The sequence below is a fragment of the Biomphalaria glabrata genome, chromosome 7, assembly GCF_947242115.1.
Source record: "Biomphalaria glabrata chromosome 7, xgBioGlab47.1, whole genome shotgun sequence".
Lineage (NCBI taxonomy): Eukaryota > Metazoa > Mollusca > Gastropoda > Planorbidae > Biomphalaria > Biomphalaria glabrata.
Window position 1 is genome coordinate 27,318,633 of NC_074717.1, and position 25,952 is coordinate 27,344,584.

General features: G+C 30.5%; 3 protein-coding genes across 8 annotated transcripts in view; 2 read left to right on the top strand and 1 right to left on the bottom strand.

Annotated features, from left to right (window-relative positions):
• The first annotated feature begins 261 nt into the window (after positions 1-261).
• LOC106052038 (neuroguidin-like) lies at positions 262-14,900 on the top strand. Of its 4 annotated transcripts, none has more exons than XM_056034473.1 (12): positions 262-513; positions 5,602-5,739; positions 6,566-6,650; positions 6,771-6,823; positions 7,295-7,394; positions 8,489-8,613; positions 8,805-8,860; positions 8,972-9,020; positions 9,157-9,243; positions 9,581-9,625; positions 9,773-9,797; positions 14,567-14,900. In XM_056034473.1, exons 1-12 carry the CDS (start codon positions 349-351, stop codon positions 14,590-14,592), a joined length of 954 nt encoding a protein of 317 aa, XP_055890448.1. In that variant the 5' UTR covers positions 262-348; the 3' UTR covers positions 14,593-14,900. The 4 variants fall into 4 exon arrangements, with proteins under 4 accessions (XP_055890448.1, XP_055890450.1, XP_055890451.1 ...); XM_056034475.1 differs by lacking the exon at positions 262-513 and adding an exon at positions 3,243-3,474; XM_056034476.1 differs by lacking the exon at positions 262-513 and adding an exon at positions 3,492-3,536.
• A 438-nt stretch (positions 14,901-15,338) lies between these two features.
• On the top strand, positions 15,339-16,697 carry LOC129927124 (uncharacterized). Its single transcript, XM_056034348.1, has one exon. The coding sequence runs from the start codon at positions 15,339-15,341 to the stop codon at positions 16,695-16,697; it is 1,359 nt and encodes a 452-aa protein (XP_055890323.1).
• Positions 16,698-18,157: 1,460 nt separating this feature from the next.
• LOC106052037 (protein spire homolog 1-like) overlaps positions 18,158-25,952 on the bottom strand; it is a 96,478-nt gene continuing 88,683 nt past the window's right edge. For 2 of the 3 annotated variants that reach the window (XM_056034471.1, XM_013207280.2), the window contains exons 11-15: positions 23,811-25,402; positions 23,200-23,337; positions 22,844-22,945; positions 22,511-22,611; positions 18,161-22,043 (exon numbers count right to left, since the gene is read on the bottom strand). In XM_056034471.1, the coding sequence (XP_055890446.1) occupies positions 21,665-22,043; positions 22,511-22,611; positions 22,844-22,945; positions 23,200-23,337; positions 23,811-25,402 (2,312 nt within the window). In that variant the 3' untranslated portion in view covers positions 18,161-21,664. Of the gene's footprint in view, positions 22,044-22,510; positions 22,612-22,843; positions 22,946-23,199; positions 23,338-23,810; positions 25,403-25,952 lie in introns of all 3 variants that reach the window. The other variant, XM_056034472.1, reaches the window with a different exon arrangement.

Consider the following 25,952-nt stretch of genomic DNA (forward strand, 5'->3'; position numbering starts at 1 on the left):
TACCAATCATAGACATATAAATTATCACAACGTCGGCCATAATAATAATACATTAAAAAAAAAAAGAAATAAAAAAGGACGTGTTTTTATTATATAAAATATAATATAGATCTAGTTAGATAGATGTAATATAGGTCTAGATCTTTTTTGTATTATAAATGAAGTAAAAATCGACATATTATCAAATGTTAAAATTAAAATTTCCAAGTGGGCATACTAGTTCTGGTAGTGTTATTTTTTTTAATGCTACTAACTGCTGTACACTAACACACTATTTTTGTTAAAAGAAAACACATGGAAATAAATAAACTTTAAATTATTTATTTGCACGATTTCTCATTAATTAAAATGAAAAAAAAAATGAAAGATCTAGAACTAGATCAATTAAATAATGAAATACCTGAAGCTCTGTTTGTCTTAAGAGAAATAAAAAAGTCAAGTAGCGAATGTCTTCAACACATTCGTGGCCTTATTGGAAAACTGAAAGAAAGGCCTAAAAATGTACTAACACAGGCAAGTACCAGACCAAGTTCACTTCATTCGAATCGTCTTCATATTCATATAGAGTAAAGTGCGAAGTTCGAGCACATTAAGCCCGCTGGCAGCAATTTTCAAGTTTGGATTTTTATAGCACCGTAACGGTCTGAACTATGAAAAAACTAATGGTATCTCTGAATTCCCCGTCCTTTTAATTTTTTCTATAAAAATGTAAAAAAATAGATTGGATTTAATGTATCACTAGGCTTGGTTAAAATTAAATACGAAGGGTCGAAGTCAAAGAGGTGTAGGGTAAGTATCGTCAAGCGTACTTTTCCTCGAGCGGATTTTTCCCCAGTTGGTAAGCTCAATCGGGTTGATGAAAGGTTCGAACAGATCAAGAAAATATATCTAAAAACATGTTTTAATATTTAATTTTCACTATAAAGTCATTTTCTTTTTACTCCAGCGCAAGAACACCATCCATTGCACCATTTCCCACCCTCCACAACTTCAAATAGTCTCTTTGAGCTGATGAGCCATCAGACTTAAAAATAGCCTTAAGCCCATTACCCATTTCCTTCACTACCGGGTAGTAAAAAAGAATAATTCCACACCTCCTGAGTTTGACCTCACCATGAACTTAGTATTTACAAGGAAAAGGAAATAGTATGTGTCGGAAGTAAAGAAAAAAGGTGCATGCGCAGTAGCAATATAGTAGTAATTTGGTAAACATTCAAATAAAAAAGTTATAGCAATAAAAAGTGAACTGTTCGAACCTCTTGACAAATCGGGGCTGCTCGAACTTCGCACTTTACTCTAGATTATTATGATTATAATATTATAGATATATGTATATAAATAAATTTATATAACTAATACTAAAATTTACCTTATTGTCACTTCAGGGCATTTTTTTTTTCCTGCAGCACTACTCCACAGTCATTAGGGCATTGTTGTGTGTCTGTCTCACCTTAGCCTTAAACTTAAGTGGCTTAATAAAAGCCTTAAGGTTAAGGCTTATTAGCCTTAAGTTAAGGCCCTTATAACTTACCCTTTTGGCTAGTTTTAAGTTTAGGTACCACTTACCACTAACTTACTGTGAATAACTCAAACTGGTCGATCGATAATTGCAGTCTCCCTTTAATTTTTTCTTTAGAGCGTCTCCAATTTAAGTTAGACCACACATACTGTGACATAGTCGTTATAGTAGTGCATTACATACACTTCTCACAAGCTTAGGCAGTGCATGTTAATGTTTCACACCATGCCTTAAAAGCACACCTGGTCAATCAATAATTGTAGGCTATAGACAGATCTAGGTCTACATTGTTATTGCTACTGTGATTTTTTTTAAAATGCCATTTAACAAAGAAAACTATGAGAATGTACAGTTTTGATGATGGTCTATATATAGAAAAAGTTAAGTCACCAAAACAAAAACATGTCAGGCCTTGTAGAGCCTAATATCCTGCATATATTTAAATAGTTCTTTTATAATACTTTAAATCCTCTCCTGAGTTTAAATGCGTATCTTTCAAAAAATTTCTATCATAACTTTTGATTACAATTTTTAAATGGCGGACCCTATTCCCAACCAGTTGTGAATAGGCTTCAACCCTATTCCCAACCGGATGGATGGGTCAAATAAGGTCAAAATCCTATTCACAGTCATCAGGGTCAAATTAGGTCAAAACCTTATTCCCAGTCGACTGTGTTTAGGTCAAATCCTATTCAGTTAAATGTTTTTTTTTTGTTGTTTTTTTAAGTGATTGATTTAAAAGAAGATAATAGAAAATAGCTATAAAATAAAATTGGTTTGATATTGATAAATCTTTACTATTTATTAAACTTATATTAATTTTTCCCTAATGTAATTAAAGGAACAATGTATACTTTATAGGTTATTTTATTATAGAATTGTTAGGTCATATTGTTGTTAAATCTTGAGCTGAATATTTGTAAAAGCTATAAAATAAATAAAATATATTAATTCACTGTTTTTGTTTTCATTTCATTCCTGGTCACATTATCTCCAATTAAATATATTTTTTAACTTGGCTTTGACTTTAAGCACTCAATTCAACATATTTTTTTATATACTGCTTCTTGATATTTTTGACATGTGTTTTCAATGTTTTCTCTCCCATCTTCATTATAAAGTTTAGTGCATTGAGGATGGCTATAATAAAAAAGAGGAGCTATCAAAACAAGGCAGAGAAAAAAATATAATTGGGGTGAGGGTGGGTTTAAAGTTTGTTGCAAAGCAATAACATGTGTAGCTGTGAGGAGAAATGTAACCATATGTGTAAACACATAGTAAAATGCTAGGTATATTGTAGAGAGTTTTTTCATTTATGTTGATTCTATTCAATGTAGGGAGGGGATATCAAACTTTATTGTTCTCACTAAGGTGAAATAGGGGAGGCAGGTGGGTAGGATATATCTACACAGGATGTTATAATCGAGGGCCAAGTTGTGGCGGAAGTAGCGGATATCTTTGAGAGATAGTACCACAATAAGAATCAATGGATCATGTTCTATACCTATGATCATTATCCAACCAATCTTAGCACCATTTCAATAAATAAATATTTCTCTCTCATTTGATGTCAGTAATATACTTGTATGATTTCTAGGTTTGAAATATTATAAAATAGAAAGCATGCTTCTTGATAAATTCCTTGAATTCAGTAAAATTTGTGAATGATTTTCCTTCCATGTTTTTTTTTAAAATAAATGATAGTGAAAGTGACCAGAGGATAATTGATTATTATATAAAATGCCATGGTCACGTTTACGCTGGCCTTTTATATAGCAACACTTCCGGTCAACAGGGGGGATTGGCAGGAAGTCTATACTGGGGATAGACCGGAAGTCAACTGACTGTAAATAGGGTTTGACCTTATTTGACCCATCCATCCGGTTGGGAATAGGGTTGAAGCCTATTCCCAACTGGTTGGGGATAGGCACTTCGTTTTTAAATACTTGGTCAAGGTAGATTACTCTTACACCAAATTTGCTAACTCAACCCACAATGCCACCACCACACAGCTGAAGTTCTATTTTTTTTTTAATCTTGTGTTACCATATATATAGTCTTATAAGTCTAGACTAGAGTCACTAAGAGTGGTTTGAATCAGTCTAGATAGATATATTCTAGATAAGATATCTAGTTTCTTTAATTTGAATACTTTTGATCTAGATTATCTAGAGCGTCTAGTCTTCAATGGCTGCTTGCCAGCTTTTGAAAAGTTCAGAAAAGTATCAGAGCATCATTATGCCGGCCGCTATGCGCTATTAATTTTTGCTCTGTTGATACTATGGCCCCTAGATTTTTCTAATTTGAACCCTGCCTGCCGAATTCCATGAGTTTAAATGGGATTAGATTTAGACATCTAGATCTATTATAAGAATTACAAGATCTAGATCTAGTAGACCTACTGGCCATCTATAGATCTAGATTTTATAGATGTAGGCCTACTTTACATGACTATAGTGAGTTACTGAGTATAAGTCTGAAAGAATATAGAAAATAGAAAAAGTTATATTTAAGTAGGAGATCTAGATTATAGATAGATCTAGATCTATAGAGAGAAATATATATTAAAGTTTTTTCTATATCTAACTATATATATAAATATATCTAATAGGGGTGCACCGGATAGTCGCTCCGGCTTCTGCTGAATATCCGGCATTTTTTACTATCCTGTGCTATTCAGCTCCGGTCGGATATCACTACCGGATAGTAAAAAATACACCTATTTAATATGCATAAAGTGGACCTCGTTCCATTAATGTCTGTTATAGAATGTATTAATGTTTATATTAAAACAAAATAATGTGCTTAAAAATAGAGCCATTATGAATATGCACCAAACATCGTTTATTATAAAGACAAGGCGTGTTAATGACTTAATATAAATAGAGATGAAACTTTACATCATAAATGCGCTTTACATACAGAGCAGCAATGGCTGGCACTTTTTTCAATTTGTCTTGACCTTTGAGTAAGTTAGTTAACATGTTAAAATGCTACATTCCTTGACTACGTCATGCTGACCAGACGTCTGTCTAGCTGTGCGGGTATATCTCCAGAGGTAGAGATGAACAACTCCCACCCCCTTTTATTTGTTTAGTCCATCACATTGAGTTTTTTATAGGCGGATAACCACAAGTTAAATACGATGGACGTAGGTTTAATGTCAACGTATTTACACTCTCTAGTGGTCACACCTTTCGAGGGAACTGAGTTTGTTTACTTAGTAGTTAATCTTTATTAGGGGGGGGGGGCTGGACTACACGTGATAGAGTTTAAAGTAAGAAAGTAAATAACAAAATAATATGAATATAGGTATGTTATATAGAAGATTTGCAAAAACTTCAGTAAAACGAGCTGTTTGAGTCATGTAGGTATCCGGCTCCGGCCGAATATCTAATTTAACTATCCGGTTATATCCGGCTCCGGCCGGATATCAAAAAGTACTAGCCGGTGCACCCCTAATATCTAATAACTAAACATTAATCTAATCTAGAGTCACTTAAGGATGTAGTTTTATTGCTAAACATTCTCTTACCATTGCTCCTCATCTGGTTGTTCTTCCTTGTCTTGCTTAAGAACTTAGCAGTGATTCAGCAGCTTTCTCTCTCAATTGCTTTTCAAAACATTTTTGGTGGACTTCCTGTGCAAAGTTTAATAAACAGTTTCTCCTGTACAAAATTTAATAATCAGTGAAACAAACAGAAGTGTAGCTCATACTTTTGAAGTATATATATTGCCTTCCATTCATTGTTAGTTAATCCTCATTCTAATGACTAGGTGTGGTCTGTTATCAAGGCCATCTGTGGTCTTTATTCTTTTGGAAAATGTGTCTGGCAGACTTGAGAATGATGTTCTTTACTACAATGAATTTTTAAAAATAAAATAAGGAAGAATTGCTATTTGTTAGTAAACTAAATGCATCAAAAGATTATCATGCCTTGAAATAACATAAAAATGCTAAAAAAAACTACAACATAACATAGATATATAACATGAGAGGCTGTTATGTCTAGAAATCAAAGAATCCTGAATTGATATTTTAGATTGGAAATATATTTTATAATCTCTTCCTTTTTTTCTAGGGCATCAGCTTTCTTGATGTAAAAAATCAGCTCATGGCAAGTTACATGGTCAATATGGGACTCTTAATGGACAAAAAGTCAAGTGGTCAGAGCATTAGTGAAGATCCTAGTATTGATCGCCTTGTGGAGATAAGGACGGTAAATTACTCAACATACTTTTAGTGGAATGTTTCTAGTTTATGTTGGCTGAATTAGCTTTGTACATTTTTATTTTTAAATTATAAGACTATAGTCACAAGCTACAAAGCTTATATCAACTCAACTCTGGTAAAAAGTTTGCACATATTATTTCTACCACTACCAATCTCAGATCAAGTTAAAATTTTGCACAATAATTTCAATTAAAAAAATTAACCAACTAGTTAATTAATTATTTTGATTGGTATCAAACAAGGGAAAGGAATTGTACTTGACAAATGTTGTGATAAAAGTTGAATGAGATGGCAATGAAACCTATTATTTTCATAAGGACTTCGCTGGCACATTAATTAGTGTATTTGGCTTGAGGACGCTTGATCCCTGGAGTTTGAATTCCAGTTGTACACCTTTTTTTTTGTTTTATAAAATACATTAAAAAGCTATCATGCTAACCTTCACCCAGATATACTCCCTTCTTTCAAAATATTTCTAGATCTACTAAAACTTTAATTACATGACTGAGCCAAACTAATTGATAAATTATTATATAAGCTTTGTTTGTTTTGTTTTTTAAGTTTATTAAAAAGAAAGCATTATAAACATTAAAGCAATCAAAAAGTTCATATTGTCAGTCTAGTAACATAATGAATGCTATGGATATGTATGTCATTATTGTAAGTGTTGCTCTCACCTTTCCTCTGTTCCTCTCTATCAAGTGTTGGCTACACTGACACATTTTGTTCAGCAGTAAAAAAAAAAAATTAGCAAGTTGCAGAAGTACAGCACAGGAAATGTAAATAACATTGTGGGTGTTTTACATTTCTAGGTTCTGGAGAAGATGAGACCTATTGAACACAAACTTAAATATCAAATTAACAAGGTAGTGACAGCATATAAAGAATGCAAGCTAGGTAATTTTTTATTTTATGCTGTGTTTTGGCAGTCCTAATTTTTTGCTCTTTTTAGTAAACATTCTATTTCTATTAACAATTTTCTTACAAATTTATTTTGTATTCTTTTGGTTTTAACAGATCCCTCTGATCCCAGAAAATTTCAGCCAAATTTTGCTGCGCTTGCTAAAAAGGTAAACAAAATTTCCTATTAGTCTCATTATTTTTTTCCAATAACAAAAAAAGGTGGGAAAAATTAATAAATACGTTAAAAGTTCCTTAATATGAAAATAAAGTTTTCTAAATGAAATTGAGTTTTCAAAGTTTTTTTTTTTTTAATTTAATGTCAAAACTTATAATATAATTTGTTCAGGTCATATACGAGAGATTTTTTTTTCTGTCCAGGATTAGGCTCTTTTGAAAGTCTATTTTGCTACTAATGCTATTGAATTTGCTAAATAATTATCATTTATTTTTTTTACATAATGTGGATTCTTCTTCTAGTTAGAAATCAGCCTAGTTAATTTGTTTACTATTTAATGGGCAATCTAACATTTGGAAAGTAAATTGGCATTCAGATTACTTTTTCCAAAGTAAAAACAGGAAATTGTTGGAAATGTAAGAATTGTCATCTCCTCTTACTAACTTAAGTTCCATTCTTTAAGTCCCAGGATGGTTCAAGTGATGAGGAAAAGGAGGAACAAGAAAAAGCAGAAGATAAAAACAAAGTTTATGTGGCTCCAAAACTGGCTCCTGTTTATTATTGTAAGTGTCAATCTTTGTTGAATACAATAAAAGTACCCCTTTTTGACCTTGTGATCTATTGGGCATATAATGCGAAGGTCATTCAATGGCCGACGGTTAACAAAGTTGTCAGGTGGCCAGTACAATGACCAACCTCCTTTACTCCTCCAACTAATGTCAGGTATCTATCAAGGCTGGATGGACTCATGGGGTAAGGCTGGATGGACTTGTGGGGTTTTTACAGATCCAGAAATTCAAAATCCCAGCATTCACTGAGATTTAACCTGATACCCCTCGGTTCACTAGTCTAGTGCTTTACCACTCAGTCACCATGTTTCTCATTCTTTGTTGATTGATTGACTTAAAAATGTGTCCAAAGCAACAATCAAATTTCTTGTATTTTTTATTGTGTCACAGCAGTAATAGTTTTATATATTAACAGTTACTTGACACTCTTTGTTTGTAGCGCTGAGCATAACCATATTTTTTCTAGGTTAAAAAACATACTTTTTTCTTGAGCCATGTTTAAATGGTTAGGTCTGTGTTGGATGTGGCAAAATTTGTAGATAGCAGCTGGGGCAGCGTAGCCATGTGATTCCTCAAGCCTTACTATTATGTTTAAATGAAAAGCCACAACCAACTCAAGGACTTGACAAGAAAAATTCAATAAACACTTTATTACTGCTATAACTCTCATTCTCAATAAAAACTGCCATTTTGGTATCACCAAATCCCTGACTACATTTACTGAACTGATAGGTTTTCAAAAGCTTCTAGAGAATCATCACAAGGTTATGACCAGTTCATTTGAGAAGGTCATTTAGTCGCATCATGGGGCTATATGCTTGTTGTGCATTTCCAACTGTATTTTCTTGTATGTCCATCACTCTGCATGCTTGATGTTCGTCCATAGTATGCAGGCCCATATCACATATCAAACAGTTGAATATACGATTTGGGTCCTTTGCACATTGTACAATTGTATTCTGACTACTAAGCTGATGTAGCTAATTCAATAGAAAAGTTCACGTTTGGTAATTCATACCATTAATAAACCTTTTGTTTCTAGTTTAGTAATAAATGCATGCTTTACATTTTGTCTATTCACATCAAAGCTGATGATGAAACCATGGAGGAGCGCAAGAAGAAAATGACTGAAAAGAAAATGAAGCGTGCACTTAGCTCCGCCATGTTGAGAGAGATGAGAGAACAATACACAGATGCTCCTATAGAAATCATTGTGAGTAGTATCATGAATATTTGAACTCATTATCTTTTGGTAATATAGTGAACTCATTTAATCAATAGTAATTGTCTCTAAATCTATAACAATAAATTATCTTTTGATTAGGTTTTTTTTTTCATAAAGTTTCATAAATGTTTATTCACTTGGCAGTTTAGATTTGGAATATAATTTTTTGTTTCTTTTAGGAATCACATGATCTTCATCGCATTAGAGAAAATAGGAAAGAGAGGGAAAAAACAGAGTGAGTTATAGCCCCTGTGAACTAGTCTTCAAGTTATCTTTACAACTTTTATCTCTTTATCAAAATTGTGTAGTGACATTTGACTTGACTATTTTGACATTTGTTTTACAGATATGAAGAGAATAATTTTGTCAGATTGTCTGTGTCCAAGAAAGAAATGGTCAGTTGAAGTTTTTTGTGCTTCTTCACATTGTGTAATAAAATAAATTTGAGAATATTTTTTGTAATTGTTGTAGGCTAATCTGACATTCATTTATTTTTGTTTAAAGTTTAATTTTTAATCCTGTAATCATTAGGCTGCTCGAAGAAAGATGGGTACCATGTCAGCGTTAGGTGCACTGGCAGATTTTGATGACATTGGACATTTTGATGACTCTCACCAGGTAACAACTTCATGTTTACTAAATGCTATCTTATTACCATTATATCAGTTGTACTCTTCATCTAAATATGTCCATTGTATCTGTTGTTCTCTTTACCTGAACAGGTTTACAAAATGCTATCTTATGACCATTATATCAGTTGTATTCTTTTATCTACATACCGTATGCTCACTAACTGGTATGCAATCACCATTGTATCAGTTGTTCTCTTTATCTGAACAGGTTTACAAAATGCTATCTTATGACTATTATATCTCTTGTATCTACATGGTCACTACTATGTTATGACTATTGTGTGTATACTGATACAGTTTCTTTGTCTCTGTACTCTGCATAGGGTGAGCAAGCCAAAAAAAAAAGAAAGCTTTCTCACAAGCAGAAGGTAGATAGAAATATGCAATTTTTAGACCTAACTAAATTTCTAAATTTTAAATTTCTATTTAGTTTTGATTTCAACATACATTACCTACAGTTACAAGTGTAGTCATGCAGCTGTTATTTAATTTGTTTTATCATTTCTCTTTTCTAGAAACACAAAGGTTTTGGAAAAAAAGGTATTTAGTTTTCTTTGTTCTATAAAGAATCTAAAAGGAAAAGTTAATTTATATTTGATAGATTCAAAATAAATATGTTATTTGATAGATTCAAAATAAATATGTTATTTGATAGATTCAAAATAAATATGTTATTTGATAGATTCAAAATAAATAAGTTATTTGATAGATTCAAAATAAATATGTTATTTGATAGATTCAAAATAAATATGTTATTTGATAGATTCAAAATAAATATGTTATTTGATAGATTCAAAATAAATATGTTATTTGATAGATTCAAAATAAATAAGTTATTTGATAGATTCAAAATAAATATGTTATTTGATAGATTCAAAATAAATATGTTATTTGATAGATTCAAACTAAATATGTTATTTGATAGATTCAAAATAAATATGTTATTTGATAGATTCAAACTAAATATGTTATTTGATAGATTCAAACTAAATATGTTATTTGATAGATTCAAACTAAATATGTTATTTGATAGATTCAAACTAAATATGTTATTTGATAAATTCAAACTAAATATGTTATTTGATAGATTCAAACTAAATATGTTATTTGATAGATTCAAACTAAATATGTTATTTGATAGATTCAAACTAAATATGTTATTTGATAGATTCAAACTAAATATGTTATTTGATAGATTCAAACTAAATATGTTATTTGATAGATTCAAACTAAATATGTTATTTGATAGATTCAAACTAAATATGTTATTTGATAGATTCAAACTAAATATGTTATTTGATAGATTCAAACTAAATATGTTATTTGATAGATTCAAACTAAATATGTTTTTTGATAGATTCAAACTAAATATGTTATTTGATAGATTCAAACTAAATATGTTATTTGATAGATTCAAACTAAATATGTTATTTGATAGATTCAAACTAAATATGTTATTTGATAGATTCAAACTAAATATGTTATTTGATAGATTCAAACTAAATATGTTATTTGATAGATTCAAACTAAATATGTTATTTGATAGATTCAAACTAAATATGTTATTTGATAGATTCAAAATAAATATGTTATTTGATAGATTCAAAATAAATATGTTATTTGATAGATTCAAAATAAATATGTTATTTGATAGATTCAAAATAAATATGTTATTTGATAGATTCAAAATAAATATGTTATTTGATAGATTCAAAAAAAAATATGTTATTTGATAGATTCAAAAAAAATATGTTATTTGATAGATTCAAAAAAAATATGTTATTTGATAGATTCAAACTAAATATGTTATTTGATAGATTCAAACTAAATATGTTATTTGATAGATTCAAAATAAATATGTTATTTGATAGATTCAAAATAAATATGTTATTTGATAGATTCAAAATAAATATGTTATTTGATAGATTCAAAATAAATATGTTATTTGATAGATTCAAACTAAATATGTTATTTGATAGATTCAAAATAAATATGTTATTTGATAGATTCAAACTAAATATGTTATTTGATAGATTCAAAATAAATATGTTATTTGATAGATTCAAACTAAATATGTTATTTGATAGATTCAAACTAAATATGTTATTTGATAGATTCAAAATAAATATGTTATTTGATAGATTCAAACTAAATATGTTATTTGATAGATTCAAACTAAATATGTTATTTGATAGATTCAAACTAAATATGTTATTTGATAGATTCAAAATAAATATGTTATTTGATAGATTCAAAATAAATATGTTATTTGATAGATTCAAAATAAATATGTTATTTGATAGATTCAAAATAAATATGTTATTTGATAGATTCAAAATAAATATGTTATTTGATAGATTCAAAATAAATATGTTATTTGATAGATTCAAAATAAATATGTTATTTGATAGATTCAAAATAAATATGTTATTTGATAGATTCAAAATAAATATGTTATTTGATAGATTCAAAATAAATATGTTATTTGATAGATTCAAAATAAATATGTTATTTGATAGATTCAAAATAAATATGTTATTTGATAGATTCAAACTAAATATGTTATTTGATAGATTCAAACTAAATATGTTATTTGATAGATTCAAAATAAATATGTTATTTGATAGATTCAAAATAAATATGTTATTTGATAGATTCAAAATAAATATGTTATTTGATAGATTCAAACTAAATATGTTATTTGATAGATTCAAACTAAATATGTTATTTGATAGATTCAAACTAAATATGTTATTTGATAGATTCAAACTAAATATGTTATTTGATAGATTCAAACTAAATATGTTATTTGATAGATTCAAAATAAATATGTTATTTGATAGATTCAAAATAAATATGTTATTTGATAGATTCAAACTAAATATGTTATTTGATAGATTCAAAATAAATATGTTATTTGATAGATTCAAAATAAATATGTTATTTGATAGATTCAAAATAAATATGTTATTTGATAGATTCAAAATAAATATGTTATTTGATAGATTCAAAATAAATATGTTATTTGATAGATTCAAAATAAATATGTTATTTGATAGATTCAAAATAAATATGTTATTTGATAGATTCAAAATAAATATGTTATTTGATAGATTCAAAATAAATATGTTATTTGATAGATTCAAAATAAATATGTTATTTGATAGATTCAAAATAAATATGTTATTTGATAGATTCAAACTAAATATGTTATTTGATAGATTCAAACTAAATATGTTATTTGATAGATTCAAACTAAATATGTTATTTGATAGATTCAAAATAAATATGTTATTTGATAGATTCAAACTAAATATGTTATTTGATAGATTCAAACTAAATATGTTATTTGATAGATTCAAAATAAATATGTTATTTGATAGATTCAAACTAAATATGTTATTTGATAGATTCAAAATAAATATGTTATTTGATAGATTCAAACTAAATATGTTATTTGATAGATTCAAAATAAATATGTTATTTGATAGATTCAAAATAAATATGTTATTTGATAGATTCAAAATAAATATGTTATTTGATAGATTCAAAATAAATATGTTATTTGATAGATTCAAAATAAATATGTTATTTGATAGATTCAAAATAAATATGTTATTTGATAGATTCAAAATAAATATGTTATTTGATAGATTCAAAATAAATATGTTATTTGATAGATTCAAAATAAATATGTTATTTGATAGATTCAAAATAAATATGTTATTTGATAGATTCAAAATAAATATGTTATTTGATAGATTCAAAATAAATATGTTATTTGATAGATTCAAACTAAATATGTTATTTGATAGATTCAAACTAAATATGTTATTTGATAGATTCAAAATAAATATGTTATTTGATAGATTCAAAATAAATATGTTATTTGATAGATTCAAAATAAATATGTTATTTGATAGATTCAAACTAAATATGTTATTTGATAGATTCAAACTAAATATGTTATTTGATAGATTCAAACTAAATATGTTATTTGATAGATTCAAACTAAATATGTTATTTGATAGATTCAAACTAAATATGTTATTTGATAGATTCAAACTAAATATGTTATTTGATAGATTCAAAATAAATATGTTATTTGATAGATTCAAAATAAATATGTTATTTGATAGATTCAAACTAAATATGTTATTTGATAGATTCAAAATAAATATGTTATTTGATAGATTCAAAATAAATATGTTATTTGATAGATTCAAAATAAATATGTTATTTGATAGATTCAAAATAAATATGTTATTTGATAGATTCAAAATAAATATGTTATTTGATAGATTCAAAATAAATATGTTATTTGATAGATTCAAAATAAATATGTTATTTGATAGATTCAAAATAAATATGTTATTTGATAGATTCAAAATAAATATGTTATTTGATAGATTCAAAATAAATATGTTATTTGATAGATTCAAAATAAATATGTTATTTGATAGATTCAAAATAAATATGTTATTTGATAGATTCAAACTAAATATGTTATTTGATAGATTCAAAATAAATATGTTATTTGATAGATTCAAACTAAATATGTTATTTGATAGATTCAAACTAAATATGTTATTTGATAGATTCAAACTAAATATGTTATTTGATAGATTCAAACTAAATATGTTATTTGATAGATTCAAACTAAATATGTTATTTGATAGATTCAAACTAAATATGTTATTTGATAGATTCAAACTAAATATGTTATTTGATAGATTCAAACTAAATATGTTATTTGATAGATTCAAAGTAAATATGTTATTTGATAGATTCAAAATATTTATGTTATTTGATAGATTCAAAATAAATATGTTATTTGATAGATTCAAACTAAATATGTTATTTGATAGATTCAAACTAAATATGTTATTTGATAGATTCAAAATAAATATGTTATTTGATAGATTCAAAATAAATATGTTATTTGATAGATTCAAAATAAATATGTTATTTGATAGATTCAAACTAAATATGTTATTTGATAGATTCAAACTAAATATGTTATTTGATAGATTCAAACTAAATATGTTATTTGATAGATTCAAACTAAATATGTTATTTGATAGATTCAAACTAAATATGTTATTTGATAGATTCAAAATAAATATGTTATTTGATAGATTCAAAATAAATATGTTATTTGATAGATTCAAAATAAATATGTTATTTGATAGATTCAAACTAAATATGTTATTTGATAGATTCAAAATAAATATGTTATTTGATAGATTCAAAATAAATATGTTATTTGATAGATTCAAAATAAATATGTTATTTGCTTATTTCAACAGGTGGAAAAAGAAAGTGGAAAAAGTGATAAAAGTTACACTGGTTGGAACATCTGTTTACACACACACATACTTTGCTTCTCCCCCTCTACCAGAGAGAGACAGTTGTAGTGACTTCCCTTGGAGCAATCCTTTATGATGCTCTTTGTTACAATGTGTGTGTGTGTGCTTGCATTTTATGCCAGTGTGCAAGTTACTGAGTGTGAAGAAGGCAGGAGAGAGGGGGGGGGGGACATGGTGAAATGGAGAAGCATGGGTTCAACAAATAAGGTATGGTTTAAATCTAAGAGACAGAATGGTTTATCAAATTGCATAATAAAATTCAGATGTTATTTTGTTGATTTGTTGTTGTTGTTTTTTTATCTATAACTGTTACTGATTACACTTAGGATGGGGTTAGCTACATCATACTTTGCTTACATTCATTAATCCTCTACTACCACACTGTTGCCCATCAAAATCTGAGCTATTACAGTGACAAAGTAATCTGTCAATCTTTATTACATTAACTCTTCAAGACCGTAATGACGCTGACAGCGACCAGTCTCCCAGCCGTGCTAACGTAATGACGCTGACAGCGTCCGATCACTATTTCCCTGTTTACTTCTTTTTCTTTTCTAATCCACGTTTTTAATCCCTTAAAAGGTTTAAGGAAACGCTAGAGCGGCCATTTTGAAAGTTTTTTTCTTCTGATACTTAGTGGATCTACGCTGTTTTCATTGTTTTAAATATTTTTTATCGTAAGTGACTTGTGAATTTTTCGTTTGTTTACATCATGGCTGACAAGCCTTCTTGTTCTTCGTCTGGCTCTAGGCCAGCTCGCCATTTTACTGCTGATCAGGCACTAAACATCTTCTTAGATATGGATGATAGTGACTTGAGTGACTTAGAAAGTTATCCTGGAAGCTCTGAAAGTGATTTTCAGCCTTCAAGCGAGTCTGATAGTGAATTAGATATCCCTAGGCTTAGATCTAGTAATAGTAGTAAACGAAAGGGGGCGTCGCCCCAGCCAGGCCCTAGTAGATCTAGTAAGCAACCTTGCATTGCTACAGCTGATGTACTACATGTAGAACAAACTGAATGGGAAGAAGTAGATCTGCATCCAGCACCATCTACTCATAATAATTTTAGGTTTTTGCCTAAAGATGGTCGTCAGCCAGGAATAAATCCTGCTACTGGCCTAGATGAAAATTCTACCCCACTTCATTTTTTTGGTACTCTAATGACATCTGATATTACTGATGATTTTATTAGATCTGTCAACAATTATGCTGAACACATGATTGTAAAAAATAGCCCTGCATTGTCCAGATCAAGGTTCAACAGAGACAATTGGCATAATTTCACAGAGTACGAATGGCTCAAATTTTTAGCCATCATGGGCATTGACAAGAGACCGTCAATTCGAGACTACTTCTCAACCGCTGACAACCTCTACACAGGCTTTTATCACAAGATGTTTCAAAGGGAGAGATTTGAAACAATTTACTCTTCAATGCTTCATGTGGGAGAGCCAGGTGCTGAAGACAAAAACAAAATAGAACCATTTGTAAATAGCCTTACTGAAAGATTTCAGTTTGCGTTCACTCCAAATCAGTCTGTCTCCATAGATGAGATGATCATTGGATGGAAAGGAAGGTGGAGGTACAAAATGTTCAATGCTGCTAAACCATACAAGTACCATATTAAAAGTTTTGGTCTAGTAGACAGTGGTACTGGCTATGTATTGAACCTCCTTACATACTATGGAGCAAATACATCATACGATCCCGAAGCTGATGCGAATGGTGGAATGGCAATCAAAATATTTGACACCCTCTTGAAACATTTGGGTAAAGGTTACCATATTTATGCAGATAGATGGTACACAACAAGGGCTTTGATTGACCATCTTCTGGATCAAGGACAATACTATACAGGGACAGTACAAATCAACCGTGCTGGCTTCCCCAAAGCTCTGAAAACCATAGCGCTCAAACACATGCAAAGCAAATACTGGATGCTCCAGGATAAAATCTTGTATTTAACCTGGAAGGACAAAAAAGCTAGTCATCCTTGCTTCAACAAGTGCTACAGCAGAGAATGTCACAGTGCAAAGGGGCAAAGTAAAACCAGGAGCCATCCATGCTTATAACAACAGCATGAATGGCTGTGATCGTGCTGATCAAATGATTGGCTACTATGGCATCCACACTCGTAGAACAAAAAAATGGTGGAAAAAGATTTTTTACTGGTCTTTAGAGATAACCACAGTAAATGCCTATATCCTCTGGTGCCTTACAAGACCACCAACAATGAAGAAACATGAGATGACTCTGAAAAGCTTCAAGCAACGAGTCATCGACGAGCTGTGCTGCAAAGCCTCCGCAATCATGCCTGATCCAACCAGAACAATTTTCACAAAACCTGGACGTCCAGATTGTCTAATCCAATTGAACGTCTAGAAGGAGCCAAACACTGTATTGCTTACACCGAACAAGACAGAAGATGTAAGGTTTGCAGCACGCCTAAACAAGTAAAACGCTGCAACTTTATTTGCAAAGGCTGTGAAGGTCATCCTCATCTCCATCCAAAACACTGTTTTGAGATATGGCACACCAAAGTTAATGTTTAATCTGGTGTACACAGTGCTTGTAAATAGTTTGATTTTGTGTACAAAATGTATATATATATATCTTCAAGTTTCATTTTTTGTTATTTTCATAATTTTGTTTTGGAATGAGACTGTGATTAAAAGGATCACTAAAAGTGTAAATATTGATCCAAGTTTGACAGTGTTATGTTTTTTCAGTAGATAATTGGATATAGTTTTAATATTTCATACTATAATAATGAATAAGGACTGTTGCAATATTCTTTATTACTTGGGTAAGTCAATTTTTACATATTAAAATTTAAAAAATTTTTTTTTTTCATCTCTGAAATTACCTAATTTTTTCCAGTGACTATCTAAAACACTAAAAGATAAATTATATTGTAGTACATTCAATTTCCAACAAAATTTTATATAACATGTCTATGTTTTAACAAACAGAAAAAACAGTATGACGTTTATAAATAGGCTTATGTGATAAAAATTGTGGGAAAAAAAAATAATTCCAGTAGAATGTGAAAAAAATTACGGTTTTTAAGAGTTAAAAGTCGCTTTATGAAGTCCAGTGCTAGCTAAAATTAAACAATTGTCCTTTTTTTTGTCATGTTAGATCAAACCAATACTCCCTTTTACTGTTCTATAGCAATATATCATTTTAAAAAAAAATTAATTAATATTAGGATGAAACAAAGTTTATCTAAAATTAAGAGGTCAATGCAATTAGAAAGTGACATCTATTAGGTTAGTTAATGAGGAAGAAATGATAATTTGTCATCTTGTCATGAAATGTAATAACCAAAGGCTAATTACATTCCTTTAAAGCTTGTGTAAATATAAACAAAGGAACTACAAGTTAATCTTTGTCAGCACAAAATTTCTTCTATCTTGCTTAAAAAAAAGCTTTCGAATATACACAGACCATCTCTTTTTAAAACAAACAAACAAAGACTTCAAACTAATGCTGTTGTTTATTACATCTTGGAATTTTTTGTACAATCTTGAATGTACATCAAGTCTAACCAGTGTTATAATTATGTACATTAACTAGTGCTAAATATTTATGTACATAGTTATGCAACATCAACACACATTTTCTGTGACATATATCTTCACAATAGTTTTTAAACATAAAAAAAAATAAAGCAACATAAAAAACATTTAAATTAAAATCAATGAAACAATTAAAGAGCAACACAAGAACAGAACGAATGAAACAAATCCAAGTCTAGTGTTAATATTTCATGTGGTTTTTCATTTGTCTTGAATGAATTACAGATTACAAATGTACCAAGAAAAGAAAAACTCCTGATCTTAAGAAAATATAAATATGACTCAAATTTCAATCAGTTAATATAATATTTAAGGCAGCTTATAAATGTTTTTGGTTGTTATTATTTTCTTTAAAGGCAATTTACATTTTCAGTAGAAAAGGCACATTAGCCAGAATATTACCAAGCATAATGAGAAAGCTGACTTTCTTGATTCAAAGCTTGGCAAAATTATTATTTTTTTTTTAAAGTTTTTTTGTTGTATTATTTGATGTTTGGGATAAAGGAATGGTATTGGTGGGAATGTTATGACGCTGGAACTACTGGCCAGTAGGAATGTGCCCCCAAAAAAATCTGTAGATAAGTTGACAATTTTTGAGCATTTCTTAAGAATCACTTTTCTGTTTGTAACTCAGTCAATAAAAGCAATCAATGAGTCACAATTTTTTGTTTAAATTTGTGTCAGACTTCAATGTTATAACATTAAGATGTGAATTTTCTTTATGTTCATGCTTTGACTTAAACAAAAGTATTGCTTACATACATGGCAGTTTGTATTTCTTTGAAAAAATAAAACACATACGAAAAGATTTCTTTCTATTAACCAAGAATTGTTTTTAACAAAAGAGCCTGACAGTCCTTGGCAAACTAGGTCACATCTATAGCTCTAACCTGGACGTCTGAAAATCATTTGTTTCATTGGAAATAAAAGACCAGAATTGAATAAAGTTTTATAAAAAAAACAACTTCAATATTGTCCAGTGTCACTAAGGTACTAGATTGGATTAAGCACTTGAATAATTATGTTGTATGGTTTTTAACAATAGGCTTCAACACATACTTTTCTCTTTCAAAAGTAAATATATATCTGCTAACTTTAACAATATTCACAACTTCAAAATAGTTTCATGGTAATAATTCCTCTTTATGTAGCAAAAACTTAAACATGGGGGAATAAAATGAAACAAAATGTGTATATTAGAAACTAACAAAAACAAAAATCACAAATATATATATATCATATATTTAGGGGAGATTATTCTACGTTCAGAATAAGAATTAATATACAAGTTCATAAATAATAAATCTTAAGGATCTGAACAACCTTTGTTGAAATATTTACATGAGAATATCAAACATTTCAGTGTAGTCAATGAATCAACAAACAAAATAAAAATATTGTGGAAAACAATATTAGTTATCACCATGGCTGAGATAGAAATAAAAATATTTGTAAACACAGCCTCAATTTAGGTACTTTCCACACAATATAGCATAAAATATTGAAATATGTATTCATTATTGACTGATATTTTAAAATGAAAAATTACCTGTTACATTTTTTTTTATTAAATGTTTCTATTTATAGTATTCTAATACCATCCCAACCACTTTGTGTAAAAAAAAATAATTATATTTTATTATTTTCCTAATAAGAAACAAGTACAGTTTCAGGATTGAAACTTTATGAATTGAGAACTGCCTGTAATAGTTCTTACAACATATATATATATTGAAAAGAATACAATTTTTGAAAGATCACCCCACCCTCAGAATGAGGCCATGTGAATGTTGAGCACAACAACATGGTTGGGTTCTATCTGATAGACACCCCTGTCTAAAGACCTTCCATTGGCTAGTAAATATTGGTCTGGATTTCATTTCGAGATTTATTTTATAGTCATAAAAAAGAAAATATATTTCATTGTCAACCTATAATACCATGCACGTTTGTTAATGAGATGTCATCAATATGTACACATTTTCTTATAGCTACAATTTATGCTAGATATTTTTTCCATGCACTTTTTTTTTAGACCATGAATTGAATCTAATTTATTAGGATGACTCGTATTCTCAAGTGTTTATATTAAAACTATCATCTTCTGAAGTGACATTTACATATTTCTATTAGCTAGCTTACAGACATGTTGATTCAACCATAAGTCATATCTCCACATATAAAGTAGAACTATTACACAAAATAAACTTTTAATGATCATTAATGTACTGTGTTTTTTTTGTGTGCACTAAATATATAATCCTAATGTTATCCAAAACATTACAAAATCCTTTTAAATGATAATTATAAAACCATCAACAGGTTTGTGGTAGAGAGTTTTACAAAATTATTGAGTTCTACATTTTAACAGAGTTCAAATATATTCAAACTATGATATTGGTCAATTACTTTAAAAAAAACAACAACATTGAACATTTCTGTCAAGGTTTATCCCCAATAATTTAACATACAAACTCATTGATTAATTTAAATTTATTCTGAACTGATGGTATGCGATGGAATGTGCCATTACTACATCCTGAACATAAATACAAACATTCACTGCATATAAATTCACAACACTACAGATGTAAAAATCTGGTTCTCAACCTTACAGGATTTGATGTACATGCAACCTGAACTAGATAGAATAACACTAATGTCAGTTGTTCAATGATACGCACCATCAGGGTGATAGGTACTAGATCACAGGTTAAGAACCACTGTCAACAACCATTGGTCATAATAATATTAAAGAGTATTCTGTGGATCATATCAAACAGAGTGTCAACACAACACAAATTAACATATTTTTTTAGACTATACTTTAAACTGATATATTTTCTCTTCAAGCTCTGTTTCACAAGAACAGCAGTCTACACAGGTATTTTATTGAATCTAGATAAATTTATCTTACAGCACTAGGAATGAATGTAAGGGTCTTTCTTCATACTATTTGTTGACTATTTCCCACCTCAACATATGCTAACATAATGTACACATCTATTAATCAACATAAGTATTAAATGCATGTAGTGTTTTTTTCTTTCTTTTTTTGTATGTGTAAAACATTGGATGCAAATTTATTTTATGATTATATTTTCTAATTTAATAACTTCTAAGTTTTCTGGTTTAAAAGTTTACAGAGTATAGGAAAAAAATCTAGACCATTTGATAAGTCTGATTAAGAAGATTTCTGTAATAAAGCTAAACCTCCCCCCACCTTCCTTTTCTAAATACTACTCAACTATATTACATACTATCAATGGCTCAAAACCAAGCCATTTATGCATGCAATTGATTTGAGAACAAGACAACTCTAAGGATTGTAAGGTGGACAAGACACACAAAAAAAAAACAATGGCAGGAATGGTACACCAAACAGCTGATAGGGCACATTTTGTTAACTTAAAACTTCTAGTATTAGCTGTAACATTGAACTAGCAGGGGGAGACTAATCACTTTTTTACCATCTTTCTCATCTCTGGAGAGTTAGGCAACAAAGACTGTGGTGCAGGGGAATGTGTCATGCTGGTGGCAGGGGAGCCGGAGGAAGCAGAGAGCATGGCCAGCGAGGCCCGGGATGCTCTAATGATCTCCATGACCATTCCCTTGCAGTCACAGCAGACAGCCATAAGAGGGCCTTTCAAAATGTTCCTGGGAGTTGACTTGATGCCAGAAGTTATGTTGACAGAGTGAGACCGCTGGACAGGCTTGACTGACAGGTTCTTACTGTCGGGGGCTTCATCTTCCAGATCACTGTGGCTGTCAGGTATGATGCACTTTCTGACAGGGCTGCTGTCTTGAGTTGGTGGCACAGAGATGGGAGGGGCAGACCTAGAGAAGTGATATATGTACATGATTAGCTGAGGTATCTAGTGTAAAGACACCTAAATATGTGATATTTGTACATGAATAGCTGACATAGCTAATGTAAAGAAGTGAAATGTGTACATGGATAGCTGATGTTTCTTGTGTGAAGACACCTAAAGAAGTGAGAGGTATACATGAATAGCTGACATATCTAGTGAGCTGACACCTAGAAAATTGCGAATAAAGAATTGTTTTTGGTAAATTTAACAGCTGCGGTTTCGATCATGAAAGGTGCTTAGTTGTCCTAGGCACACAGAAAAAAATACCTGGTTAAATTTTCATATTTTTTTTTACCACTGCAAGATGATAGGTGCATGAATCAGTCAGTCAGGGCCCATTGCATATATATATATATATAGTTTATGTCCATGGTACACTATATCCAACTTAACTTTATTTATAAGTTTCTGTGGACATACACTTAAACTTACTTAATGAATTTCTGTATAAACTCATGTGTTTCTGTTGGCAGTGGCGCTGGGCTGAGAGTGTACACTGGGATATTTTTAAAGTGGTCAGTTGGTATGTTCATCTGGTCAAGAAATACACATAGATATACATTAACATCTTAACGTACAGTAAAATAAAAATGAATAAATAAATAAATAGCTCATTGTTATTGATATTAAGAACTTTGGCACTATTCAGGCCATGTTGTTGAAAAGGCTCGAAACATAAATATTTATATATACAAACAAAAAAAAACAGACAAAGAAATAATAACCAAGACATATTTTTCATTGGGAAATTACAATTTTTCTTACCTTTCGCAAACATTTGGAACAAACTGTTCTCTTGCACAGCTTACACTTAGAGCCCCATTCACCAAACAGAGAGAATTTTGTTGTTTTACAAGTGAAGCAAATCTAGGCAAAGAGAAGATAAAAGACACTTGATAGAAAAAAACAACAACAACCCATCTTGAATTGATAATTCTATTCAATACAAGGGTGAGACTTCTTCTAATCAAAGTTCAAAATAACTATTAAAGACATAAATGGACCAACAATTAACATGACTGAAGAAACATTTTTTATGCTTAACAAAATTTCACAGTTTCCAAAAACTAATATGTAAAAAATAATTTTTGATTCTTAATTTGCACACTGCAGTCACTTACTTTGCTTTTTGAAACTTGTTGATATAGGTCAGGGTGCGAGATCAAAGACTCCAGCTCTGCCTTGGTCAGTACTTCCCGAATATGTGTCACTTCCTCCAATGTCAAACTGAGACACTCCACTGGATTCTGCCAATGTTTCTGTCATTAATTAAAAAAACAACACTTTCATTTCATAAAGTTAACATTCTTATGATGTTTTTGCACATTAAAATTCAGTAATGTTGATTGATTACATTAATTCAAAGCAACTTAAACAACACAAAATAAATATTATTGAAAGAAAACAGCCTATTCAACAATCAAATTTCAAAAATTAAAAAAAAAAAAGTGAAATATATTTTATTCTGTAACAATAACAATTTTAACAAGCTGTTGTAATAGAATTGTCTTGGTATTTGGTTTTAAATGGGAATCACATTAGTGATATTTTGTTTGTTTCAAAATTTTAAAATGCATAAGTTGAGATCTGGAGATCTGGCTATTAAAACAACCAACACACTGTCATCAATCCTAAAAAAGTAAAATGAATAATGTGTACATTTGTTTTCTAGGATATTTGTGAAAGTTGAAAGTTAACAAAATCAAGCAAACTCAAAAGTTCTTATACTCACAGGCAAAGGAGTAGATAAAAAGGATTTGTTAAGATCTGGTGTTGGGGTTTGTAAAGCAGGTGTTTTCAAATTATGTACAGGACTGGAACTGGGCTCATCTGTTGATGCCTTTAGAAGGTTTTCCTTTTTTAAGGCAGATATTCCTGTCTCCTCCAAGTGGCGCCACCTGGCAAACCTAGCCTCTTCACTTTGCAGTTTCTGCTGCAGGACATCAGTGCCATCTACATATCTATGTCTATCCTGCGTAACTGGTCTCCTAGGAGTTTTTTCTGGGTCTGGACGTCCCTTGGGTGGCAACGAAGATAAGTTGATTTCACCTGGAGTCTTCTTCTGCCTATGAGCCAACTCTTCCTCTTGCAACATCCTCCATCTTGTCAACCTCTCCTCCTCTTCTGGAGATTTGAATGGCTTAAGTCTACCTTCTCTCTTCTCAGTCAAGGAATTTCTAGTGTTGGGTCTATTCCTTAAAGTTGATCCAGGTGTCGCCCCTGAGTACAAGCTCATCCCACCATCCAAAGATGGGCGTCGAGATATTAAAATGTCATTGGTGGAAGCTATTTGTACATTATGGATGGGCTTATCTGAGGAAACATCTTGATCACAGAATACATCTTCAGCTTCAATTCCAAATGTTGTGGTCAGAGATTGTCTTTGTAGTTCTTCCTTATTTACAATTATTTTTCTCTTTGGGCTGTCAGTGTTAGGTCTGGAAGTATAGCCACTGCTTCGTTCTGACAGTGTCCGAGAGGGCGAGTCCCTCTGTGTCTTACCCTCGGAAGAAAGTGTCTCCAGTGAGGGTGTTGAGACAGAGAAGGGGCTTTTAAAATACCCAGGACTCTGGATGGAGACATCCATGTCCAACAAAGGATTTTGTAGAGTTTTTTGCATGCGTGAGCTTTTATTTGAGACATGCTTGGTGGAGGGGGCCTGAGATTGAGGTCTATTTGAGGCATGCAGGGAGCTGGAGATGGTCTGAGGTTTAGAAGTATTAGTGGTATACATGCTGGTAATTTCAGACATGCTGGCAGATTTAGGGCTAGAGGAAACATGCCGTTTGAATGCAGAAGGCTGTGTTACATTTCTACCAACTGTCTTGGTCCCAGACATTATCATGGCACTTCTTGCTCTGCCCTTGCATGGTGGTGAAGGGTTGGGAGGAGGTGCTTGCTCGTGGCTCCAAGACCTCCTAATAGCTCCTGGCTTTGGAGGCGAGTCCATGCCACCAAATACATCATCCATCTCAGGTATAGAAGTGAGTCCCGTAGGTATTGAGGTGAGGGAACGGCGGTGCTCAAGCACCGTCCTCGCCCGCAGGTGTGGGTTTCTGAGCGTGATCTGATTAGAGAGGTCATGCTCAGAGAAAGAAGTCCTATGCAGCAATGTAGCACCACCAGCAACACCCAGTGGTGAGAACTGATGAGAGAGAGGATTCTCCCTAACAGGAGATGGCTCCTCCTCTTCTGTCAGAGGTGGTAACTCCTGGGACTGTACCTTTCCATCCATGGATGAATCACAAACCATAATGGTATGCCTCCTCTGTAATCTGGTTGGTCTACTCCCACTGGTGCCATTGATTAATACTTCTTTGGTTACTGCAGAGAAAACATTGCATCTTTAAATATAGAAGAGAGAAGGATCTAACAACAGAGAAAACATTGCACCTTTAAATATAGAAGAGAGAAGGATCTAACTCTAAATAGAAAACTATAATGTAAGGTTAGAGGCCAATGTAAGAGAAAAAAAAAGGATTCATACTAAAATAATTTATTTATCTTATATGATACAGACAAACAAGAAGATGATTACGTCCTACGTGTCATGCATTTAATCATGCATATTAACCAATGACCTAAAGTCTCCCAAGTCACTGGTTTTCCTGGCTAGCTCAGGCAACCCATTCCATGCTCTAATAGCGCTAGGGAAGAAGGAGCATTTGTACAAATTTGTCCTAGCATATGGAACAAGGAATGTGCCTTTATCTTTGTGTCTTTCTGAGTATTATTAGCTCATTATAACAGTATCTTCTCTTCTAAAGGGATTTAGATCAAGTAAAATTTTTATTTTACAAATATGTTGTGACCAGCATAATGACCAGCATTATGTAGAATAGACATGATGTTCAATGGATTAGCTCAGGACAAT